This window comes from Leptonotus elevatus, chromosome 4 (genome assembly GCF_054856555.1).
Source record: "Leptonotus elevatus isolate MCC_2025b chromosome 4, RoL_Lele_1.0, whole genome shotgun sequence".
In the NCBI taxonomy this organism is placed as follows: domain Eukaryota; kingdom Metazoa; phylum Chordata; class Actinopteri; order Syngnathiformes; family Syngnathidae; genus Leptonotus; species Leptonotus elevatus.
Window position 1 is genome coordinate 18758850 of NC_141242.1, and position 23063 is coordinate 18781912.

General features: G+C 40.5%; 2 protein-coding genes across 2 annotated transcripts; one reads left to right on the forward strand and one right to left on the reverse strand.

The window, feature by feature from the left end:
* Positions 1-1100: 1100 nt before the first annotated feature.
* Positions 1101-10380, forward strand: amn1 (antagonist of mitotic exit network 1 homolog (S. cerevisiae)). Its single transcript, XM_086074789.1, has 4 exons — positions 1101-1446; positions 4915-8177; positions 9164-9214; positions 9289-10380. The coding sequence occupies exons 2-4, from the start codon at positions 4958-4960 to the stop codon at positions 9420-9422; spliced, it is 3405 nt and encodes a 1134-aa protein (XP_085930915.1). The 5' UTR covers positions 1101-1446; positions 4915-4957; the 3' UTR covers positions 9423-10380.
* Positions 10381-17320: 6940 nt separating this feature from the next.
* On the reverse strand, positions 17321-18478 carry etfbkmt (electron transfer flavoprotein subunit beta lysine methyltransferase). Its single transcript, XM_086074138.1, has 3 exons — positions 18053-18478; positions 17856-17986; positions 17321-17696 (listed from the first exon to the last, which is right to left on the reverse strand). Exons 1-3 carry the CDS (start codon positions 18316-18318, stop codon positions 17341-17343), a joined length of 753 nt encoding a protein of 250 aa, XP_085930264.1. The 5' UTR covers positions 18319-18478; the 3' UTR covers positions 17321-17340.
* Positions 18479-23063: the final 4585 nt, after the last annotated feature.

Sequence of the window (23063 nt, forward strand, 5' to 3'; positions counted from 1 at the left end):
CCTGGTAGAAATTGCGATAACACTCACAAAGCTCTACTGAGGAAATAAGGAAATTAAAACAGTTATGACTAAATCTGGGCAGAAGACCCTCTTCACTAGGCAAGGAAATGATGACGACAGGACATGGCATGGGTGTGACAATGACAATGACTCGACAAGGACTGAAAGAAAGCAGGGAACTAAAGACACATAGTAACGAGACAACGAGAGACACCTGGACAAGACACACGTGGCTTGGGGAACTGATTGAGTAACACCACGGACCGGGATAACAAGTACAGGAGGACATGATAAAACTTGACGAGACATTGACAAAAGGAGACACACAAGGAAAACATGACCCATAAACAAAACCAAAACACAGACCATATTGTTGAAGAAAATAATATTTTTCTTCGCGTGTTCGTTTTCTTTCGGGTAGAGAGAATGTTGATGGCCCATTGTTGTGGAAATTGATGAGATCCCAGTCATGACCATAAGACTTTAAAAACATCATTGATTACAGACACTTCAACCACAGACAATGGCCCATTGTGGAAATTGATGAGATCCCAGTCATGATTCAAACACTCACCAAGCTCTACTGAGGAAATTAAAACAGTTATGACTAAATCTAAACAGTTATGACTAAACTAAAACAGTTATAACTAAATCAAAACAGTTATAACTAAATCTGGGCAGAAGACCCTCAACAATATAAATATTACATAACCCACGGGCATGTCGCTTTACCATTTTGCCTGTTGGAGGTCCACAGGTCGTTGAAACTTTTGTTGTTGTTAAAGTTTTATGGCAGCTGACAAGTTTTTTTTAATGTTACAATGGAAATCTATGGGTTGGACATGATCTTGACACGATGGATTGATTCATTGATTAATGGCTTGATTTTTACAATTCAGACTTTAATCTCAGAATTCTGACATTAAAGTGAGAATAATAGTAGCACTAATAAAGTAAGAATTCTGACTTTAAAGTGAGAATGCTGACTATTCTCAGCATTCTCGTGTGTGTGTGTGTGTGGGGGAGGGGGGGACTTGTTTGTGCGCTGTGACTGCTAAGTCACGTGACAGCACAACATTGCAATAAGGAGCAAGCTTGCCTGCTCTGTGCAGAGAGACAGAAGTGGCGAGTTCTCGCTGACGAAACCGAAACCAGAGCAGTGCAGACTAGAGTGTAACTGAAAAAGAAATTATTCAATATTGCTACTTGCTTGCACGATCGATATTCGGCTCAGCGTAAGAAGATGACGTCACACGCACGTGATTAAAATAGTAGAGGCGGAAGTTAGAGACCATAGTCTCGCGGGCGAACAATGAAGAAGGCAGAAGGAACAGCACTGCAAATGACGGCTCCTTCTACATGGATGTATTTTGGCCTGAAGAGCAACCATTATGATTTGTTCACGCATCGCTCTTCGCCTTAAGTTGACCAGCATCTGTAGAAACGGTAAGCAGTTGTTACTTTAAAACGAGGTTAAGACACGTTTAGGTGGGTGTCGGGTGATCCCCAGCTGTTCTTTCGAACACTGTCTGATAAGTGTGAAAGTCGCGGTCGCTCACTACGCGGAAGTAATGAGAGTAACCATGACGGGAGAAACATTGAGGCATTCAAACCAAATGGTGACATTCAGTGACCGAATTGGTGTTTTGTTTGTGAGTGTTAGAATAAGAGAATATGATACTGTTGAGCTGTTTGATGTATTTTACTCTCCCGAATGGGAAACGCTGCAGCATCTTATTGTTGCGATCGAGGAATACATTAAATTAGTTGTGCACTGCTGTGTCATATCCCATCAGCGTTGTTTGCGCTGTTTAGATTTTTTTTGCCGATAACGATATTAAGATGAGAACAAATTGGGTTTTTTTTATTAAGGAAAAGCAATTTATCAATCCAAAAGAATGTGTAAAGTGCACAATTTTTTTTATTTTATTTTAGAAAGTATTGGCATTTATCCATGTATCCAGTTATGCAAAGTCAGCAATAAAAACAAAACAAAAAAAACATAGTACTGCCACAATGTGGTTTAGCCACATGACCCCAGCTCTTGCTTGATATTCATTTGTTATTTATGTTTTGCTATTTGGGCTTATTGAACCCAGATAAGTGTAAAACTCAATTTAAATATATTTTGACATGGTATGGATATAAATGATGTCTACATATGACAGTGGTGTCCAAACTCGGTCATCGAGGGCTGATTTAAGGTGTTTCCTTTCTCCAACAAGACTGAAGCTTATCAGCAGCTCTGCATAGGGCCTGATAACGATCCTGTTCATTGGAAACTGGTGCATTAGAGCAGGGAAACATCCAAAATATGCACCACTCTGGCCCTCGAGGACCGAGTTTGGACACCACTGACATATGAGGACATGTGTCTCAAGTTCCATAAGGTGCAGTACATTGAAGACACCTTTGTTGACGTGGGTGAAAATCTTATTTCTAACATGCACCCGTACAGGTATTAAATTACGGCCAGTGCACGTTTGGCAGGGCCATCACAACTTGTCGGGCCACCACCTAAAGAGGCTTAATTTAGGACTGTGCCTTAATGTTCCTCCTGTTTTATGTATGTATGTTATTTTAACCTATTTTCATGAGATTTTATGTAATTGTTGGCTGGTCCACCTAAGTATTGTGATCTAGTCAAACAGATCTAGGCAATATTGCACGTATTTCTGAACCGTTATAGTCCGGAAGCAAAGCTAAATTGATTGAACAATGAATTAAAAAAACCCACAAATATGTAATGCAATTTCATAACATTTATTATGGAGCTCCTCCAATTAAAACACTCTTGCAAATTGTGGAATAGTATACTAATAATGCTCCTTACATTTTGATGTAAAACTTTACTACAGGATGTGTTCTATAATGCAAAACAGTGAGAATGCAACAATTGCTCGTTTTTCAAGAATGCAAAAATGAAATTGATATTGTATGTAAACTGTACTTTAAGTAAAAGAGATTAATTATGCATTTGGAAAACAACAAGGCTGCCAACAATTTATCATTTAAGCCACTACTAAACCAGATATTGTAAACGGCAGAGGTGGGCAGTCCTATCTGTCAGTCCTATGCCGACAGACCCCCGTTTTTCTGACGAATGGCGAGAAACGAAAAAAAAAAAAGGCAGGCCAATAAACGGCAGACATGTTTTTTTTTTTTTTTTTGTCGGTGTAATCATCACTCACCAGCTCAAGTGCCGACCTACTTCTCACAGACGCCTGTTTTGCTGTTGACTGAAAGAAGCACACGCTGCATGTTTCTGGTGTGTGTGTTCGTTCGTGTGTGTTAGCTAAGAAGACTTTTTTTCTTTTACAATAAACATTATTTAAACATCAAACACCTTACGGTACAAGTCAAAAGTTTGGACATCAGCATCACTGCTATTTACATTGTAGATTCTCACTTGAAGATATCAAAACTAAGAATGAACACGTGGAGTTTTGTACTTAAAAAAAGGTGAAATAGCTGAAAACATGTTTTATATTCTAGTTTCTTCAAAATACCCTTTGCTCTGAGTACTGCTTTGCACACTCTTAGTTACGGTCTAATCAACAACATCGCTCCAAGGCCAATGACAGCATTTTTTATATCTGATGCTAGCGAGCATTTGCAACATTGGCAAGCAAGCAGTTCTGTCGCAACCCAAAGAAGGATAAAAACGCGTATATTGTGTCTGCTTCTCCACCAAAACGTAACTGTATTGCCCCAGAGTCGCGCAAAACAACTGTGGATTACCCCCTGGTCCCGCTCACATGTTGGGGGGGAAAAAAGGAAGGATGACACGGCAGACAAACTGTTTAACCAGTCCAGGACGCGAACCCTTGTCAAATCTTCGTGGTTTGGCAACGTCGCCTGGCTTTGACAGGAGGAATATGCTAACCTTATTTGGCAAAGTGTGTAAAAGAAGGATAATCAGATGCTTTCACAAGCGGGATGTCAGCCAGGTTCGGGTAATGTGCAGAAAAGTAGACGGTGTTTTGTAACCCATTTCATTTTCATGTGTCGTCAAGTGCGCACATTTGCCCATATAAACTTGGCACTGATTTACGTGCCGTAATTGATTGTCGTTTTTAGTTGCAACTGCATTTGAATGTAATAATGCAATAATCATTCCAAAACGTTACTGTATATATTAATAAAATGACAGATAGGGGTATACAGACGGCAAAAAAATTCACGCTGCATGTTTCACCATTTGGATCACCATCTTAATACTATAGCATAGTGGACCTAAGTGCTTTTTTATGATTATTTTCTTACATTTTACCACAAGAGAGTGGCCCCCATTTCAGAAGAGGCAGTCCATTAATCAATTTCAAATACAGATAGCACACTGAGACATCATCAATAAACATCAGTGGCAGAACTACATGTTAGGCAAGAGCTGGGCTGGTGGGCTGAAGTCAAAATGCCACGACCGATTACATTTTTTTAATTGTAATTTTTTTTTTGTGCCAGTCCAGCCCTGCCTAAGTGTTCTTAAAAACAAGGTAGCGGTTTTATTTCTAAAACACACATGTATTTATTATTGTAGGCCATTGCAACATTATGCACAGTTCAAACATTTACACTGTACTTTAATGTAGGAAAGTGTACTTAAGTAATGAAGACATTCAGATGTATTGAAAATATTGAATGAAAATCATACTCCAATAAATGTATCATACTACCATCGATCACATTGCTCCCTCACTTAACCTTTATTTGTCTTGTCCTCAGCCTTTACAATGATTATTTTTCTGAGTTAATTTGTCAAAGAAAGCTGTAATGGAATGAAGACTGCAACCTGACTTATTTATTTTTAGGTTTAGAAGTGCCTCTCCGTCTTTCTATACTTGTTACTGTTTAGTTTACAATCCTCAACTTGTGCCAGATTTGTTATATTGTGTTTTTTTTTTCTCCATGCAGGGCATTTTTTTTCTGAATTGACACCTAAAAGAAACACAGGAAAATGTACTTGACGTGGCAAAATGGACTCCAAAGACTTGGCCCATCCTCACAGCCTCAGGCCCAATTTGCCCATAACACAATGAATCCTGGAGTGAGACCACAGCATGGTGCAGTTTCTTGGGATGGCGGCCCATCCAACAGGCAGACCGGCCTTTCTCATCAGACAGTCGGAGGGAATCATATTGGCTATCAGAGGCCATATGTCAATCTGAAGAACCCTTCTTGTAACATGCAAGGACAAGGACGACTTTCCCATGTAACTGGACCTCAAAACTCTGTTAATCATTCAACAGTTCAACACGGGTCTCACCTAATGTCAAGAAAGATGTGTTGTCATCAGGGGAACAGCCAATTTCCATTGCGTTACAGTCAGTCACAGCCCATAATGCATAGCAACATGTGTTCACCTGCTCTTCAACATAATGTGGGTTTATATCAAGTCTATAACCAAGGTTCATCGAAACCTAATTCAGTGAACACTGCTAACCCACCTCACGTCAGACAGGAGGTTTTTAAAAATGGAGCTGAATCCTCTTGTGCAAATAACATGCACATTGCTTCAGTCAACAAAACGCAACATGGACTTTATCCTTCTCCCCAGACTAGAAATGTTGGTCTCTACAATCTGAAGACATTTGATTTAATCCCCATTTCTACTGGACAGAATATGCAGGCTTCAAGTTTGAATCAGCCAACAAAGCAATTTTCATCCTCTTGTAGTAAAACAAACGCCCCCTTAGCAGCAGAGACTAGGCATGATGTCATATTGACACCTCCGCTAGGACCCACCTCACAACAAAGTGAGCAGGTGGTTACGAGAAAGTCAAATGTACATTATATGATGAGAAATCCAATGCTGTCGAGCATGCTGCTTGCGGAATCAGTGAGAGACAGCGCCCAATCATTATCAACTAATCAACAAAATGACAAGTCAATTTCTGCAAAAGTCATCGCTGTGGTGCAACCACTGTCTCCGCAGTGCAATACAATTACCACTACGAGCAAAACGCCCACAACACACAACGTAAACTTACCTACTGTGGACATACAGAACAACACTAAAACAGAGTGTTTTAAGAATCCCCTTGAAAGTGAAATTCAGCAACATTCCAAGAACTCTTTGAGTATGCAAACATCAGCTACTGGACATGCAGAATACATGCTAAGTGAAGGTCTGAGTGTGCATCCGTCAGTTACCAAACATTACATGCCAAGTAAAAACCATAGTGTTGGAGCATATGCTTCACAGCCGGTAACCCTTGAGAGTCCAGAAAACGCCAAGGGGGCTAATAACAAAGATGAGATGCCCCCCAATGCAAAGGCCGATATCTTCAAACTTTCCTCTCTCCCAACAACTAAGTGGACCTTGAAAGAATTAGCTTTGTTGGGCGACACATTTGATAAACAAGCTGCACCTACAAATGATAAATTTCGAAAACAACTTCTAGTCATGTTTTGGGGTGCAAGTTTTGAGAAATTTTCTCGTCCTCTTAAGGAACAATTTTTTCCTGCATTGGCTTATCGTGTTAATTTATTTTGTGACAACTATGTGAAAAAAGACACTGTAGTGCTGTCACAGGTCGAATCCTCGTTTGCTGATCAGCTAAAAAACTTCCATGTTCTTCAAGATGGAGAGGTTTACACAGAACGGCCCTACACATCATCTTGGTTAAATAAAAACAAACAGCTGGATGATATTGACAAAGAGTTTGGCCCTAATGTTTATAGTTATGTCCATGACAACCAACCAGATCCAGTTAAAAGAGACTGCAAAATGTCATCACAAACCGTTAGTAAGGTTCCCACACCTGACACTGAAACATTAGACAAAAGTTGTGAAGACCCCCTCTACTTATTTGAAATCCAAGTTTTGTCACCAGAAAAGGCAAAAGCGATCTTTGAGCAAAGCAATGTTGTGATGTCACAACGTACAGAAAGCATTAATCGACCAGAAGAAGTGGCAAATGCACGTGATGCTGTGGTGGATGAGCCACATCATGATGTACATGTTGCAAGCGGATCGAAAATGGTTGATTCCATCGATTATTACTGCTGCATCGCAAAGTGGAAAGAAGTCATTCTTGGGTCCAAAACAACTTCACATGAGAAGTGCCAGTGCAAGGAAGAAGAGTGTGGTTTCGCTAAGAATCCAGAACAAATGAACTGTCCACATTTCACAATTGAACCTGATGTCCAATCTCACTCAACGGAAGGAGACATGAAATCTAAGAGTGAGGAGAAAATGGCCAGCAGCCTTGCGACCATAAGTTGGCTTGAAATATGCGATCAAATCAGTGAGACCTTTGAATTAAATGATGAAGAAACAAATGACCTGCAATTGCAACAGCCAAAAAGAATCCAGGAAACAAACAAAAGTAAAAACGTCTCCAGTTACATTGCTGACAATGACGAGGATTTTGACAAAGCTCAACCGAAACCTGCAGAAAGTTGCCTGACTTCCGACAGCCACACCAGTGATAGTGATTCATGGACTGACAATGAAATTGAGACTCCTGTGTCACGCATCAGTGAACATGTTGAACAAACTCCGACAGCTTCTTTCCATGTGACAAAGCCATCTTTGGAAAGTGAACAACCAATAAAAGGCAGTGCAAAGTCTGAAAGTCAGACAGATGTCAGTAAAACTGATGAAAGGAAACGGAAGAGACTCGGCAATCCTTACAGCATTTTTCCGTACCTGAAGAAGTTGATGAATAAAAACCTGGATTCACATGAAGATTCAAAAAATAAGAGCGTTGTTGGTTCTGATGGTGAGGTTTCGATGTCAGGCACGACTGTCCAACTGATGCTGTATGGCTCCTTACCACAGGAAAATCAAGCTTTAAAGAGTCATCGACATGAGACCACAAAAGCACCCAAAGTTATTTTTGCAAGGCTTGACAGCAAGAAAAAAACCTCTCTAAGCCATGGTTCCAACTCATTTGGTTCGGCTAAAAAAAGTGCCTTATCTCAAACAAAAATGAAGCTCAGAACCAAAATGAGACTAATTACGGACAAAGGAAAGAAATTTCGCTCCAGAAGTGACAAGAATCTTGTTTCCCAACAACGCCAGTCTATTCAACATGACAGAGCGAATGAAAATGGAACCGAGGCTGATTTGCCCATCCAGGAGAATGTCCTGAAGTTCAGTGTCTTGCCCACTACCTTCAGCTTTGAAGACGAAGCCTCAGGCCCGAAAGAAACCACGGAACATTCTCCAGGTATGTCATTGTAATGATCTAGTTTATTGAGCCAAGGCACCATTTAACATGAGCAAAATCCCATGGCATAACCAAACCAAAAAATATTTTTTAAGTATGAAAACGTGATGTGATTACAAATTGAATTGCTTATATTCATCTAAAGAGGAATATGAGACATTTCAGAATTCTAGTTTTCTGTATATCTAGATCAGGGATGGGCAAACTCATCCTCGAGGGCCAGAGTCCTGCAGGTTTTTGGATGTTGCCCTTCTCCAACACAGCTGATAATAAGCCTGATAACGATCCCGTTGATTGGAATCAGCTTGTGTTGGAAGCGGGAAACTTCCAAAACCTGCAGGACTCCGACTCTCGAGGACCGAGTTTGCCCACCCCTGATCTACATGATAGGCGTCTCTCTTCTGTCACTATGCAGTTCTTCCCCAGCTTTGTCCAACGAGCAGCGGCAGCCGCCAGAACAAAATTAGCTTCTCCTCCTCAAATGACGAGCAGAAGCCACTGGTCGGTAGTAATAATTCAGCCGCGGAGACGAACGATTTGTGATGTGTCATTGACGTGATGTCTTATTCGGATGCAGTCTCCAAGAAAATATCATCCGGTAACAATCATTTAATAGCGAAAAACATTTGCTCGGCCTCTCTCCTCTGTCAATTTCCTTTTTATGTTTTTTTGGGAGAAGCAGGCTTCAAGCATGTGACTGGTGGAGCAAGGAGCACGGAAGGTGCAAATAGAGAAATTAGATTAGACACAATACCAGGGGTGGGGAACCCTGGTCCTGGAGAGCCACTGCCCTGCCTGTCTTCCATGTCTCCCTCCACCAACACAGCTGATTTGATGAACAGGATTGTTATCAGGCTTCTACAAAGCTTGCTGATGGGCTGATAATGATCATAAGCTGTGTTGGAGGAGGGAGACGTGGAAAACAGATGGGACCAAAAGTTGTTCAATGATTATCCTCTATACTGAACAATTTGCATTTCTTCCAGATGAACCTTCCTCTGAATCTGAGAAGAAAAGCCCCAATAAGAAAAGCAGAGGTAACTCCTTTAAAAGCATAAGAGCGTTCTACAATGTGTTTTTATTATACTAATCAGTGTGTTTCAATATGCAGTGGATCTATGGAGTGATTTTCCCCTAAAGGAGACCTCTTCTGTACAACATGGCCATGTGTCCAAATGCTCGGGTGTCTTTGCAAAGTATCAGAAGAAATACATGCAGAAATCACAGTCCTCCAGTATGCAATAGTAGTCAGAGAATGCTTCTCAATCATTTTTTGGTTATTACCACCTGAAGAAGAAAGCATTTTGCACCCCCCGCCCCCGTCCATCGCTTGTACAATTTGTCGATAAAATTGTTGCATACTCCTTGTACGCTGTATGATAATGAGTGCCACTACCATATTGCCCCCTCCCCCACAACATCGCAGCACGCCATCCCAGGGGGACCTGTACCCATATTTGAGAAGGACTGAATTAAGATGATTCATTTGAACACATAAAAAAAAAAAGAGAGAGAGAGCATTGATGATGACATGTCGAATCGGTAAGATTACGGAATGAACAATACTGAGCTCTCTCTAGAAGGGAAAAAAAGATTGATTTGAGATCCTTTTTGTATCATTGCAAGAGTCTCACTTTGAATGCTACACTGTACAAGATAAGCTTTTTGTTTACGTGACCTTATTTATATTTGTAAATATGTGTATATACCAAAACATTTTTGTACTTTGCCATGATAGTATTTTGGGCTAATGTTTACATTTTCACCTTTTTTTTCCTTTTTTTTTTACTTGAATGAAACGTGATGTAGTTCACCATAGTTTCACTCATCACATGATGGTGTTGATCAAGGGACCTTATTTTACTTGTTTGTTGTAAGTAGTTAAGGTTACTGTTGGTCTATTTTCATATTGAAAGGTCCTTATGCTCTTATGCTGAAGGAGACCCTACAGGAAATGTATGCTAGAAATAAAGCGATTGTTGTTCCGGTCAAAGTTAAGCGTTGATTTTCCTCCGCGAAAAGTACTGTCACAGTATTCCTACCCTTAAAAATGTCGCAACCTTGTTGGAAAAGTATTAGCCACCTTTACACGTTACATATTTTATTTTTTTACTTAGTTTTTTTATTGAATAAATGATGGCATTTTTCAGAACAATATGTAAACGTTCAGTTGGTCTCTTACTTAAAGTTGTGCAGAAAGTGATACTTTGTGTCATTTGTCTTTTTCTTACTTGTGGAATGCTTTGGTATGCAAAGAGAAAACTCCCACTGCACGCATCTTATTAATCTGATGACCTTCAAATGTCTGTTTCACTTTGCACTGCTGATAATGAGGATTGTTTTTCATTCCTGCTTCCAGAGAATTCAAAACAATCCCTGGTTTAGTCTCAGTCCTGGATGAGTGTATGTTCTCACTCACTCACTTAATCATTTAGATCAGGGATGGGCAACTAACTTGGCAAGAGCCAGACTAATAATGTGAATCACTCAAAGGAGTTCACAATATCAATGTGGGACTGCTCCAGTGTGATCTGCTCAGAAAAGGCGGGACATTCAGTACAATACTTCAAGATGATTGGGCAATGCAGCAACTTGTGCACGTCCACTAAACTTTTGTTTCGACAAATCACTGCAATGGGTGAATATGTCGTCGTTGGTTAAAAATTAATAAATCCCAAATATAAAATATTATTGGGTGAGGGGGGAAAAAAAGCATCTGCTGATATGCAAATCCACAGTTGCTACTGCAAATGAGGCTGTAACTTTAAGTTGTAATACCACTAATTGCCACTAGATGGCATCTGAGTTGCACCCATTGTACGTGAGTCTTCTGCCCTAAACTACGAAAGGTAAGCCCAAATTATTTTTTTTGGGGGCAGTTTCGGAATGATATGCAGGACAGGCATATAACCTCAATAATATGCATTTTTTTAGTGTTTTATTTTTTATTTTTATAATAAGTTATCACATTATAACTTAACTATTTGCTGCAATTGAAATGCTACACACACACACACACACACACCATATGCATGTGCGTAATATTATGCTACTTCACTACATTAGGTCGATGTGGGAGCTCCAGTAGTTGGTTGTATGTTTGAATGTGAACCAGTCATGAATGAGAATGTTAAAAAGGGATAGATAGGCAGATAAGTAGGAATTGAAGAGGAGGAAGAAGAAAAGTCGCGTGTTGCAAGGTGCCATAAATACTTAAGTTAATAGTCCCTCTCCCAGGGGGGTACGAGGTGAAATGAGACTGATGAAATAAATGAATATGAAGAAATAGTATGTTGACATTTGAATGATATTAGAGTTGAGTAAAAGAAAAGTGCACAATTAGTGGATGAATTCAGAGTGTGATTCGATAAAGTGTTTTAGAACAAGTAGTGGAGTTGTTGATAAACAGACAGCAAGTGTAATATGAGAGGCCTCTGTTTCTCCCTTATCAGACTGACCCTGGTTAAGTCACTCCTCTCCTTCACTTTCTGTGGACAAGAATTCAACGAACATACACTCCCTTTTTGACTACACTCCCAAATTGCAAAGTTAACTGAAGGGCTTGTGCGAATGGAAAAATATCACTTGAAAAATGTTTATCTAAGAGAATTCTGTTTCAGCTCCTGCTGTTGAAGAGAAAAAGATTATTAAAAGGTTTAAGACGTAAGCATATATTATAAGTGGTAACGACTAACAGTTATGGTAGAAGCAAACCGTAGGGGCTAAGATAGGAAGAGTTGCTGTTAGAGGAGATAAGGAATAGAGATGACAGTACTTTTGTTTTTCTTTAAAACTGAACAGGAAGAGCTGTTTAACCTGCTTCTTTATGAATTCTGAACATTGTATTTAATGACAGCATGTAAGTAAGTGGAAATCAGAGCAAAGAAGTGAATATTATCTATGCCAGAGATTGTTTATTGAAGTAAGATGTAGTAGAAGTAGAGATAAATTTGGCTAGCGATTAAGGACTTGCTAAAGGCAGGAGTGCTGGTTGAAAGTACTAAAATGACTAACTAGATACACATTAGATAATTTGGATTCTGAAGAAAGATGTACTTGATTAAAATTTAAGTAATGAATAACAATACTATAACAGTACTATATATCCAAATTCTATATTCTGGTTTAAATTTACACTGGAAGGAATAGACAACATTCTTTAAGGCATCAAAGAAAATGAATTTCACTGTAAAAAAAGAAAAGGAAAACCTACTTTAATTTACTAAAAAATGTAGACTGTTGGAAATAAGGTTATATTACACTTTTGTAAAACAAGAGTGTGTTAATGTCAGGTTTAGGCAACCTGGAACATTTAATCGACAACAATCTGAAAGGAAGACAAGAGATTTATATTCTTTTACTCGCAGAGGAGAGCGGACAAGAGAGCTCACATCTCCTCCCGACACTAAACACAAACTCGCAGCCCTGACTTTTATACAATGCAGACATGTTTTAAGGTTAAGCCTCAATCGTAAAACATTCCAGACACGGTACCATCCTGCGATAAGTCCACAGCTCTTGTTCTTGTCAAGGAAGATGACAGGGGCACGGGTCATACTCCCTTCCACAGAATAAATGCCTGTAAAGTGGTTATTATGGAGACCCAACAAGAAAAGAAGCAATCTTGTCGGCCCTAAGATTTGAAACAAAAACACCAAATGATATCTTAAACCCATGGGTGGTATTGTGACCCGTTGTGAGCGTTTTGATGTTTTTGATTATGCTATTTTAAAATGAAATAACACCCACGGGTTGATTTTGGGGCTGTGCAATTATTGCATGAGTTGGGACGCTAATTATGCTAAGATAACAATGCCACTTATGAAATTGAATTGACACACCGATGACAAAGACAATGTCTGAGTGATACATTTTAATGAAGAGATGAATGTGAAAAATGCAGTTTGTGAATTAAATTGAACAATGGCAGTAATGGCTTTACCAAAATATTCGAAAGCCATTTGAGCAGACAATTGATTGCTGATATGGTTCTGACTTCAGTTTTGTTTAGAAATCATGCCGTAGAACTTAAGCCAAAAATTCGCACTCTGCACATGTTTGTGGGTATCAACAAAAGAATATGCACACACACACACTTGTATATATATATACACTGGGTGGGGTCACATTCACGGTTTAGGGGTAGAGTTCGTCAGTCGGCGAGCTGGCGGACTCAGTAACAGGGGTTAACATTCACAAAGAACGCTGGGGTGACGACTGGGGCCTTCCCCCGCTGGGCCTGGGGTTCGGGGGTGTCGGCCGCCCTCCGGTGCCCCCATCTCCCCCTTCTGCCCCCGGTGTTCCGTCCCTCCACACGGCGGGGGGTGGGGTGGGCGCGACTGCCCTCTCCGCTCCGCTGTCCGGCCCCTCTTCGGCGCCGGTACCTGGGTGCGGGTGGTCCCCGGGGGCTGGGGGTCGGGGGTTGGGGGGCTGCCGGTTGGTCGGGGGGGGCGGCTTTGTTGGGGGTGGTGGGGGTTGCGGGGTGGGGGGTGCTGGGGGTGGGGGGGTGTCTGGGGGATTGGGGACCTGGGGGCGGCTGGGGCTGGGTTGGGGTGGGTGGCGGGGGTGAATGGGGGCGGGGGGTTGGGGGGTTGGGGGGCGGTGGGGTGCCTGGCGGGCCTGCAGTGCCCCGTCCTGCTGCGTTGGGTCGGGGGCGCGGGCCGTGTTGGGGCGGGGGGCGCTCCTGCTCCTGGGTTTGCTCTCCGGCCGGTGGCCCTGGCGGGGCCCGGGGGTCGTCCTTTGGCGCTACCGCGGCCTGGGGGGCCCTGGGGTGTTGCGCTTGCTCTGTTCCGGCGGGGGTCGACGGCTCCCCTCTTTGGTGGAGATTTTCATGCATGCCAGATCCACCACGCCAGCATCTACCGAAACTCAGACACAATCTGTTTCCTCCTCAGGTTATTGAATCGGTGGAGGCTGCTGTCTGTGGATCTCACTCGGCTTCGTCTGTCCTTCCTTCCTTTTCTTGGTCTCTCCTTCGGTCTCTTGAGGCCTCCCTGATTTTATGTTTTTTGGATTTGTCGGGGTCTGGATGTTTCTTGGGTTGGGGAGGAGTTCTGGTGGGTGGTGTCTAGTCGGTGCTGGATTTCGCCTTCCTTGGTTTTCTTTGGTCCCCTCGGGTCTCCTGACGGCGGTGTTCGGTTTAGGTGAACGGTATGAGATGTTTTCTAATAGGTTTTTTGGTGAGCTAACAAATACACGCACGCACGCACGCACGCACGCACGCACGCACGCACGCACATACACATACTCACCCACACACAAAAAAAAAAAAAAAAAAAAAAAAAAAATTAAGAGCAATGATGATGACATTTCCGAATGAACAATACTGAGCTCTTTATAAGAAAAAAAAAATAAAAAAATAAAAAAAATAAAAGAATATGCAGCGAGGGCCCATACGTTTTGTGATGATTTCATATTAAGCATTTTGTACAACCGCATTCATACTAAAACCATTCAAACGAACTCATTAAATTTGAACACATTCATATTAAAGTTTTAAAGGATAACAAAAGTATTACAATGGGGTATATGCTACGGAGGAGGCGGGACTTCCGACTTCCTGGTTTTCACACATCAGCTTTGTTTCCGTTTCCTGTTTGTGACGTGTGGGTCGCGTCCCACTTCTTGCGCTTCCGCCTTTGTGCCCCTCGGTTGCACGCTCCCGTCGACGGGTGCGAGTGTGTAGTGTGTCTGTCTCAGTCTCAGTTGTCCGAAGCATTTCAGAGATGATTGTCACATGGCTGCTACGTTTTCCCGAACCCCTCAGAGAAGTAATGTCCATGTAATAGGTCAATCCAATAAAAAGAAGAGGAACGACAGGATGTGTCAGAAATGGGCAGGCGGTTTTGATCTGTCCACATCTCTGTTCATTTTCCTCGTGAAAAGAATATATATCTTTTGTCGTCTTTTCGTGTCTGTTTATTAAATGTTCTAGGTTGACTGAACCTGACAGTAAGTGTCTTGAGATGTTGCTGTGCGTTGTCCTCGGACCAGCTACGACTAATCTTTAAGCACTGAGGAGAATCTTCTGTTTCAATTTAATTATAACTGTTTAGATTTAGTCATAATTGTTTTAACTTACTCAGCAAAGATTGATAAGTGTAATAATGTGACCAAACGTTTGAAGATTCTTCCTTCTACATTTGATCACTTAATTAGCCATCTGTTTCGGGGGAGCAAATGTGTTATAATCAGTTCCTTTGTAAAGTTTTATGATGTCTACAAAAGTGCCAGGATGTCTGGCAAACTGTGTTTCCGCCTGGTTGATCAGCTGCGGGGGGGGGGGGGGGGGGGATAGTGGCCGAGCAATGTTTACATACCATCTGTTATTGTCTTGTGGGCAGAGCAAAGGGGAGGGGGCAGCAAAGCAGGAAGAGGAAGGGGAGGGGGCAGCAAAGCAGGAAGAGGAAGGGGAGGGGCTTTTTAGGATGCTGACAGTATAATGGTGGCTGCAAGTGGGAGGAGCTTTACAGACGCATGGGGAGATAATGGCGTTTGGCCACACATGTGCTTCTGTCCAGAAATTTTTGAATAAATAAATCCTTCGAACGAACTGTTGACCGATCTCAACTCTGATTCTGTAAACAACTTTACGAACACGCGGAAAACTTAAAGGATCGTTTTCCAACAGCACGCAGTTGTTGCCCGTGTATTATTGGACGGGCTAGCTGAAGATGGCAAACAATCCGTGTGATGGTCGCATTATTTTTATTTTTTTGTCATCACAACATCCTAGTTATGCCGGCGTATCTTTAATGAGAAAAGTCTTTTGATTCTAAATGCTGAGCAGAAGTAGGTGTTATGGAAAACAATTATTCAGCACATATTAACATACGTTTATTGCAGTGTGGACACATGTATTTTCGTTAACAAAGGACTTTTCATTCCTTGGACAGAAAGCAATACCAAAGTAACCTTGAACTGATAAGCTTAGCCCGAACAGACTGCTTGCCTTCCTGCCTCCCAAATAAAATAAAATAAAAACTAGGCAGCATAAAGAATCTTCCTGTGATTCTTTCTGCGCACTCTCTCACGGACCACGACCATGTAAAGTGCTCTGTAAGACTAGTGTACATTTGAAGCTTCAAATATAAAGAAACTGAAAAGGGTCTTCTGCCCAGATTTAGTCATAACTGTTTTAATTTCCTTATTTCCTCAGTAGAGCTTTGTAAGTATCTGTAATCAATGACGTCTTTAAAGTTTTATCGTCATGACTGGGACCTCATCTATTTCCACAACAATGGGCCATCAACATTCTCTCTACCCGAAATACAACGAACTCGCGGAATACAAAGCTGATCTTCTAACAAAACCCAAAAGACAAATTTGTTTCATTCATCTCGCCGAACTGCTGAAAATTCCACATCATAGGTCAACAACGAAAAAGCGAGTTCTGTGGTTTACAACAGTCCAGCGACCGTGAAGGCAACGCAGGACTTTTTGTGAGCGACTCACACAGGCGGACTATACTTACTGTATATGAATGTCCGTGGCTACACCTTGTTGTTGTCATGGTTACGGCTGACAGCATCGCGCCAAACTCTTATGAAAGTTATTGTTATTATTAAGGTAAGCACTGATTTTGCGGGACATGAATTGAGCTTCAAACACTGTGCGTGCCCACTCTACGCGGGACGGTTGGTCACGCTATGATACAGGGTATAAATAGTCTCAAGGCTCTTTGCTCAAGGGCATTGTCTCTAGTGCTAATCGAATTAAGACAGGGCCTTTCACGCTGACAAATAACATCAAATCAATAATAGTTATGAAAGTACAATTTAGTCATATTCGGCAATAGTTACCGGTATTCAATTGCAAAGTGCCACTGGCACAATAACACCCATAAATCATGACAGTTCATTCAAATTTAGAAATGTCATGATTTAGCAACTTTATTCTTAAAATCCAGCGTTGACAAAACTGGCCTGGTGTTTACTTTAAATCAGATCAACAGCAAATATTTTATTAACGCACACGGCTACTTTTCAATAAATGGTGACTAACAGAAGTCTCACATTTGTTTGTACACCTTTAACGTATGGTACAATGTGAAGTGCAATTGCAACAGCAAGGTGCATACAAGTAGCTTATGTTGTTATAATGTAAAATGATGTGCTGAACAAAGTTCAATCAAATCAAAAAAATGCATTTTAATTCAAGTTTATTATAAGGTTAGTTGCTGATCATAGCACCAAACACTGCTGCAAGTTAGACCATAGTTCTCCTCTCGGACGGACTTGGGCAGCTCAAATTCGGCCAACTTCTGCAGAAGCCTTTGAAAGCCATGCTCCTCAAAGTGGGCTCTGCCAGGATCTCCAATTAGAACTTGGCTGTTGTGGGCTTTTATGCAGTGTTGCAACCAAGCATGAAGGCTGCAGGCGAGGGTCTCGTCGTAGAACATGTCGCCAAGAAGAATCAGGTCAAAGTTGCCAGAATCTGAACTAATCATGTTATCTGTCACACAAACTGGGGACTCCAGACCGTTGAGCTCGAAATTCATGCAGGTTGCAAGTGTGGCAACTGTGATAGAAAGAAACATATTTTGAAGTGACATTCATTTGCATATGACTTAATGTAGAATCTGATATCCAACTGTCATCCACTTCTCAATGTTTGTGTTGATTTATTGTATACACAAAATGATTAGGACTGAAAAGAAATGTTATTGACAGTGCTCACCTGAGTCAATGTCATTGGCGACTACTCGATCGGCACCACACAGTTTTGCAGCGATGGCCGAAGCTCCACAGCCACTTCCTAGATCCAATACGGATTTCCCCAAACTTACTCCAGGATTGTCCAGGAGATACCTGCAGGTAACAACAATTAACACACCCCAAAAAAAATCACATTATTAAGTACAATAAAATGCTTACCTTGAAAGTGCTTGCCCTCCTGGCCAGTATATGGCCCAGTATGGGTCATCAAAAGGCCAAAGTTCTGGTCTTTCAAACCAAAACCTACAGTTTGGGGTGAAAAGTCTGAGTTTGATCTCTGGTGTCAGGTTATGATCTTCAACAATCTTTGTGTTTTCATAAATGAACCTCCTAATAGATTCATCATCCAGGCATTCAGTAGAGAAATACCTGCGTCTAAGTGATTTTAAATAAGACAACCTGAGCGTGCTTACAACTTTTAACATGACGCCCCACCCTCTCGGTGCAATTCATAATAGCCGCGCCTCATTTAATAGTGTCATTGAAAAGCTATAGTAAGATGACTTACACTCATAATAACGCATTTAGTAACGCATCAACATCAGAACCTCTGCTTGCCGGAGATAGACGTGTGTTGACTGTGTTCCGTGCTCGTGTAGAAACGGGCACAAACTAAAGTTCCGCTTGATTGGTTTCCCAGAAAAAATGCAGTACTGTACTGTATTATCCAAGTGGGATATGGCTGTCGGACTGTATTAAACTACAATATGCTTTGTTATGCGCTGACAACCTAAATGGAGGTTATCACAAAAACGTGTATACTTCAGAATTTATTTACCCCAAAAACGTATTTTAATTGTCTTCATAATTATGATTACTTAATGACACTGATTCTTCGACATTCATTAAACTTAGCTGAAGTACTATACTCTAAAATATAGTCCATATTTATAAACAAATAGGTGCAAAATGCTTGAGCCTCTATGTTTATGCATCATTATTGCTTTATGTTACACCGACACCTGCTGGTCATTTGAGGACTTTAAAAAACAACCGCAGCTGTGGTAATGTCCCGTATGCAATCACAAACGTGAAAAAAAAATGAATAAATGAATAATTTTCGCATTGAAACATACAAGAACTCCCATTCCCCGAGCATTCCTTGAACCACAGTGAGCAACTAGCATCATCAGAAATGCACACAGTGGCCAACCCACTAGCACATGTTTACACAGGTGCAAAACCTGAGATCACAATACATACTACCTTGTACACATGATGTAGGTATGTTACAAAAAGAAAAAGAAAAAAGTCAAAACACATGTATAAAATACATGATAAAAAGATAGCACAATATTATTAAATATCATTTTATAACATGAATAAAAATAGCACTAGATAAAATGAGTTTTTTAAATTGTATTTCTTGTCGGACCTAAACAATTACATACATATGTTTTTTTGGTATGCAGCCCTGCCTGCACCAAAGTGGAGTTTAATACTAACTCGGCACTATGCAATGGACTCCTTATAGCTAGGAGAGAATTCATGAAAATTGTGCACTTCTGGACAAGTTTTTGATTTTTGACAGTGTGTTAGGTATAGGCCTAAAGTTTTCAAAAATCCATGGATGCAAGTTGGGGTGGCCCCCTAGTGGCTGGTATGCAAACAATCTAAACTGCGCCCCAACGAAAAGAAAAAATATTATTTCTCAGCTTCCTTTAGTCTTAAATAGTTGTAGAATGACACTTTTTCTTCTTGGTTTGATTAAAATAATCAAATGTTGATACGATTGCCCTGTTTTAAATAAATGTTCATGTTACATCTAACATCATAATTATCTTTAGCTAAAATAAACTGTCAATGACTCTGAAAATGTCACAATGAAATATTACGCAGGGCCTTTTTACCAACAAAGGTATCCTTTTTTTTGTTGTTGAATGGACGGGTCACTACCACTATAGTGTCAAAAATCACGTGGTGACCAAAAGGACCATTGCTGAGGATCCATATAAACACAAGTTAAGATCTAAGCTGCAGTGAAAAGTTACATTTCACCATTATTAATCAATATTAAATTTGAGTGAAATAACACAATAAACATACATATTTAAACATTATATGTTTATTCAAAGGTTAAGTCAAACATTATCAAAGTTAACCATCTTCCCTGAACCCAATTATTTTCTCTAGACCAGGGGTGGGCACACTCGGTCCTCGAGGGCCAGAGTCCTTCAGGTTTTGGATGTTTCCCTTCTCCAACGCAGCTGATTCATGATCAGCTCATCAGCAAGCTCCGCAGAAGCCTGATAACGATCCTGTTGACTGAAATCAGCTGCGTTGGAGCAGGGAAACATCCAAAACCTGCAGGACTTCGGCCCTCAAGGGTTTTTTTCTGGGGGTCTTTTCTGAAATAATTTCAATCTTCATTATTAGCACAGCCTCCCTCATACGTGCACAATGTCGTGCAGCGAAGCCCAGCTCAGTGGCACTTAAAGTTGCCCTTACAGGCAACCATACAGGCCTCATGAAACACTGCAAAAACTAAAATCTTAAGTAAGATATCATTTCTTAAGTTTAACCTAAATTAGCTTATTTTGATTTGACAAGTTATTTTTACTTAAAAAGAAATTGTCAGGCAAGATCATTGTGCTTATTTTAAGATACTTATTACTTCATTATCTTATTTGATCAAGCAGTTTTTGCATTGAGTGTTAACAGCCAGTTTTAGGTACTGTGAGGATTAAAACAAGCATTTCCCACATTTTAAGATGACAACTAACCAACATCAAAGACCCTGGACTGGGGTTTCATGAGTTTTCTTATTTTAAAATTTTGCATAATCTAATAATAAGATAAATGGGAAAAAATACAAGTATGAAAACAGACGAGTGCAATACGGTTCATTTCGTTATATTTACTAAGCTCATTTTTCCTTCTTTCACCCTCAGCTCAGTGGTCGAGTGGTAGAGCGCCTACCCTCAGACTTCAAGGTTGTGGGTTCAATTTCTGGGTAGTTCATGACATAGAAAATGGGACCTCTTATCCCCCTGCTTGACACTCAGGCTGTTATCCATGCGTAAAAAAAAAGGCTCATGTATTTTAAGAAAATAGTTCTATTTATTACAGCTTGAAAAAAGTTGACATTACTTGTTTTTAGTCTGAAAATAGTATTTTCAAGACCGCAGTGGTTGATATGGGCCTAGTATTATTTTCTTTCTATTATTTTCTGGTCACCCTCATCTGGTCTTGGTGAATAGTTTTGGGTGGCGCTTATGTCTCTAGCAAGACAGAGCCGTTATAATTTTTCTTTTTTTTAAGGTATGTACACCAGAATGGCAGAGTAGGTTGCGGAGTAAATTTTTCTGCGAGACGATTGTGCGTTGACCTCAGCTGTATTTTTGGTCAGAATAAAAAAACACACAAAAAACCCCATATCTAAATACTAAACGCAACACAGTCTTTTTCCATCGCCAACCAGCTTGTCGGGTTGCTCATCTGTCTGTGTGTCTGTCTGTCTATCTCTATCTCTATCTCTATCTCTAAATCTTACCATGATTATGAACATGAAGTCAATACCAGATTCCGTAGTGGGTTTTGCAGTTTATCTAAATAAAGAGAATCTGTCATGGTTTGCATGACAGACACATTCTGTATTCACGCTTCTGGGCTAATCAACAAAATATTATAATGCATTGCTATTGATCTTTTGAAAAAGGCTTTATGCTACGGTGAAAATGGACAAATGCTCCTGGATTATATGCAAGACTGACGATGAATGTCACACTGACTAATAGGATGCAATCAGCATGTTATTGTACTCTTATTCATTGCAGCTCGTGTTGATGAAGCGTGGTGGGTTGAATACATAGTATTATTTAACTGAGATATGTTGGCGCACTTTGAAAGTGAAAACATGACCGTTGACCTTTTCTGTTGATAAAGAAATCATAAAACCAGTTTTAAAATGTATGCCAACATGTGTGGCTTTACTACAAACTCACACTTCAACGGCAATTGTTTTGCTTTTTTTGTTTTTGTTCTAATGATGCAAAAATGGTGGTCTGGTGGATACCTGGTTAGCAAATCTGTTTCACAGTCTGGAGGTCGGGTTCAAATGCGGGCTTTGGGTCTCTGGGTACCCCTTCTTCCTTCCACGTTAAAAAAACATTTATGTTAGGTGATTTGAAAAGTAAAAACTGAATATGAGCATGAATGGCTGTTGATGGATGGGTGGATGATGCAAAGATGATGGTTGATAATCCTGTGATGATAACCAAAGAACATATATTATGACTGTTCCACAATTTGATGACAAAACATTGTTTTGGGTGAAATATGGAAAATACAGTAGATACTTACTTTGCAAGCACTGCCGTAAATCTTTGTGATTAAGTTTTCACAAATGCATTCATGTGTGTCTTGATTTTGTACCGGCAATAATACATTCACACACTCAGGCGCACGAGGCTTCCTTTTCTTTTTTTTTTTTATCCCATTACAGAGTTGGGAGCTGACCCAAAATATGATTTGTCACAATAAGCCAATAAATGTTCCTCCATCAGTTTAGTGTTGAAATCCATTAGTGTCACACTCTCCTCAAGAGGACAGCAAGAAAATGACAAACACAGCCTGGAAAGACACTCATTGATCCAGGGATGTGAGAAATAAGCTCCTGCACTAAATGTCATTGACTGAATCTTAAAAGACTAATCAAATTCAAAGTTGCTGCTCGAAAAGTTCAGGATATATTAATCATTTATGTTTTCATTATTAATAACTATTACTTGCTTGAGCGAAAATGTGATACAGTGGGGGTCAAATAAGAAGCAGGAGGTGTCAACAGGGAGGTGTTCTCAGTGGGGGGGGGGGGGTGATTTGACGGGAGAAGGTAAAATATACAGAGAGAGGTGGGGGCATTCATTTTGCAAAATATCCTCTGCACGATTCCAGAAATGGATTTTTTAACAATTTAGCACCTACAGAGGGAGGGCCGAGGCCTCATCAGAATGCAGTGGTGGGCTGTGCATTTCATATCTGCGACTTCAATGGGGACTTCTAACTACACTTTATCCACCTCCTAACACCATCACTAGCATGACGCAATTGTAGAAACTCATCAATACTATACAAAAATGCAACACGTCTATCCTTTGGAGCAGTTAAAAATCAACGATGGGATGGGACAAAATCATATGATTGGAACAAAAAACAAAAACAAAAAATATAT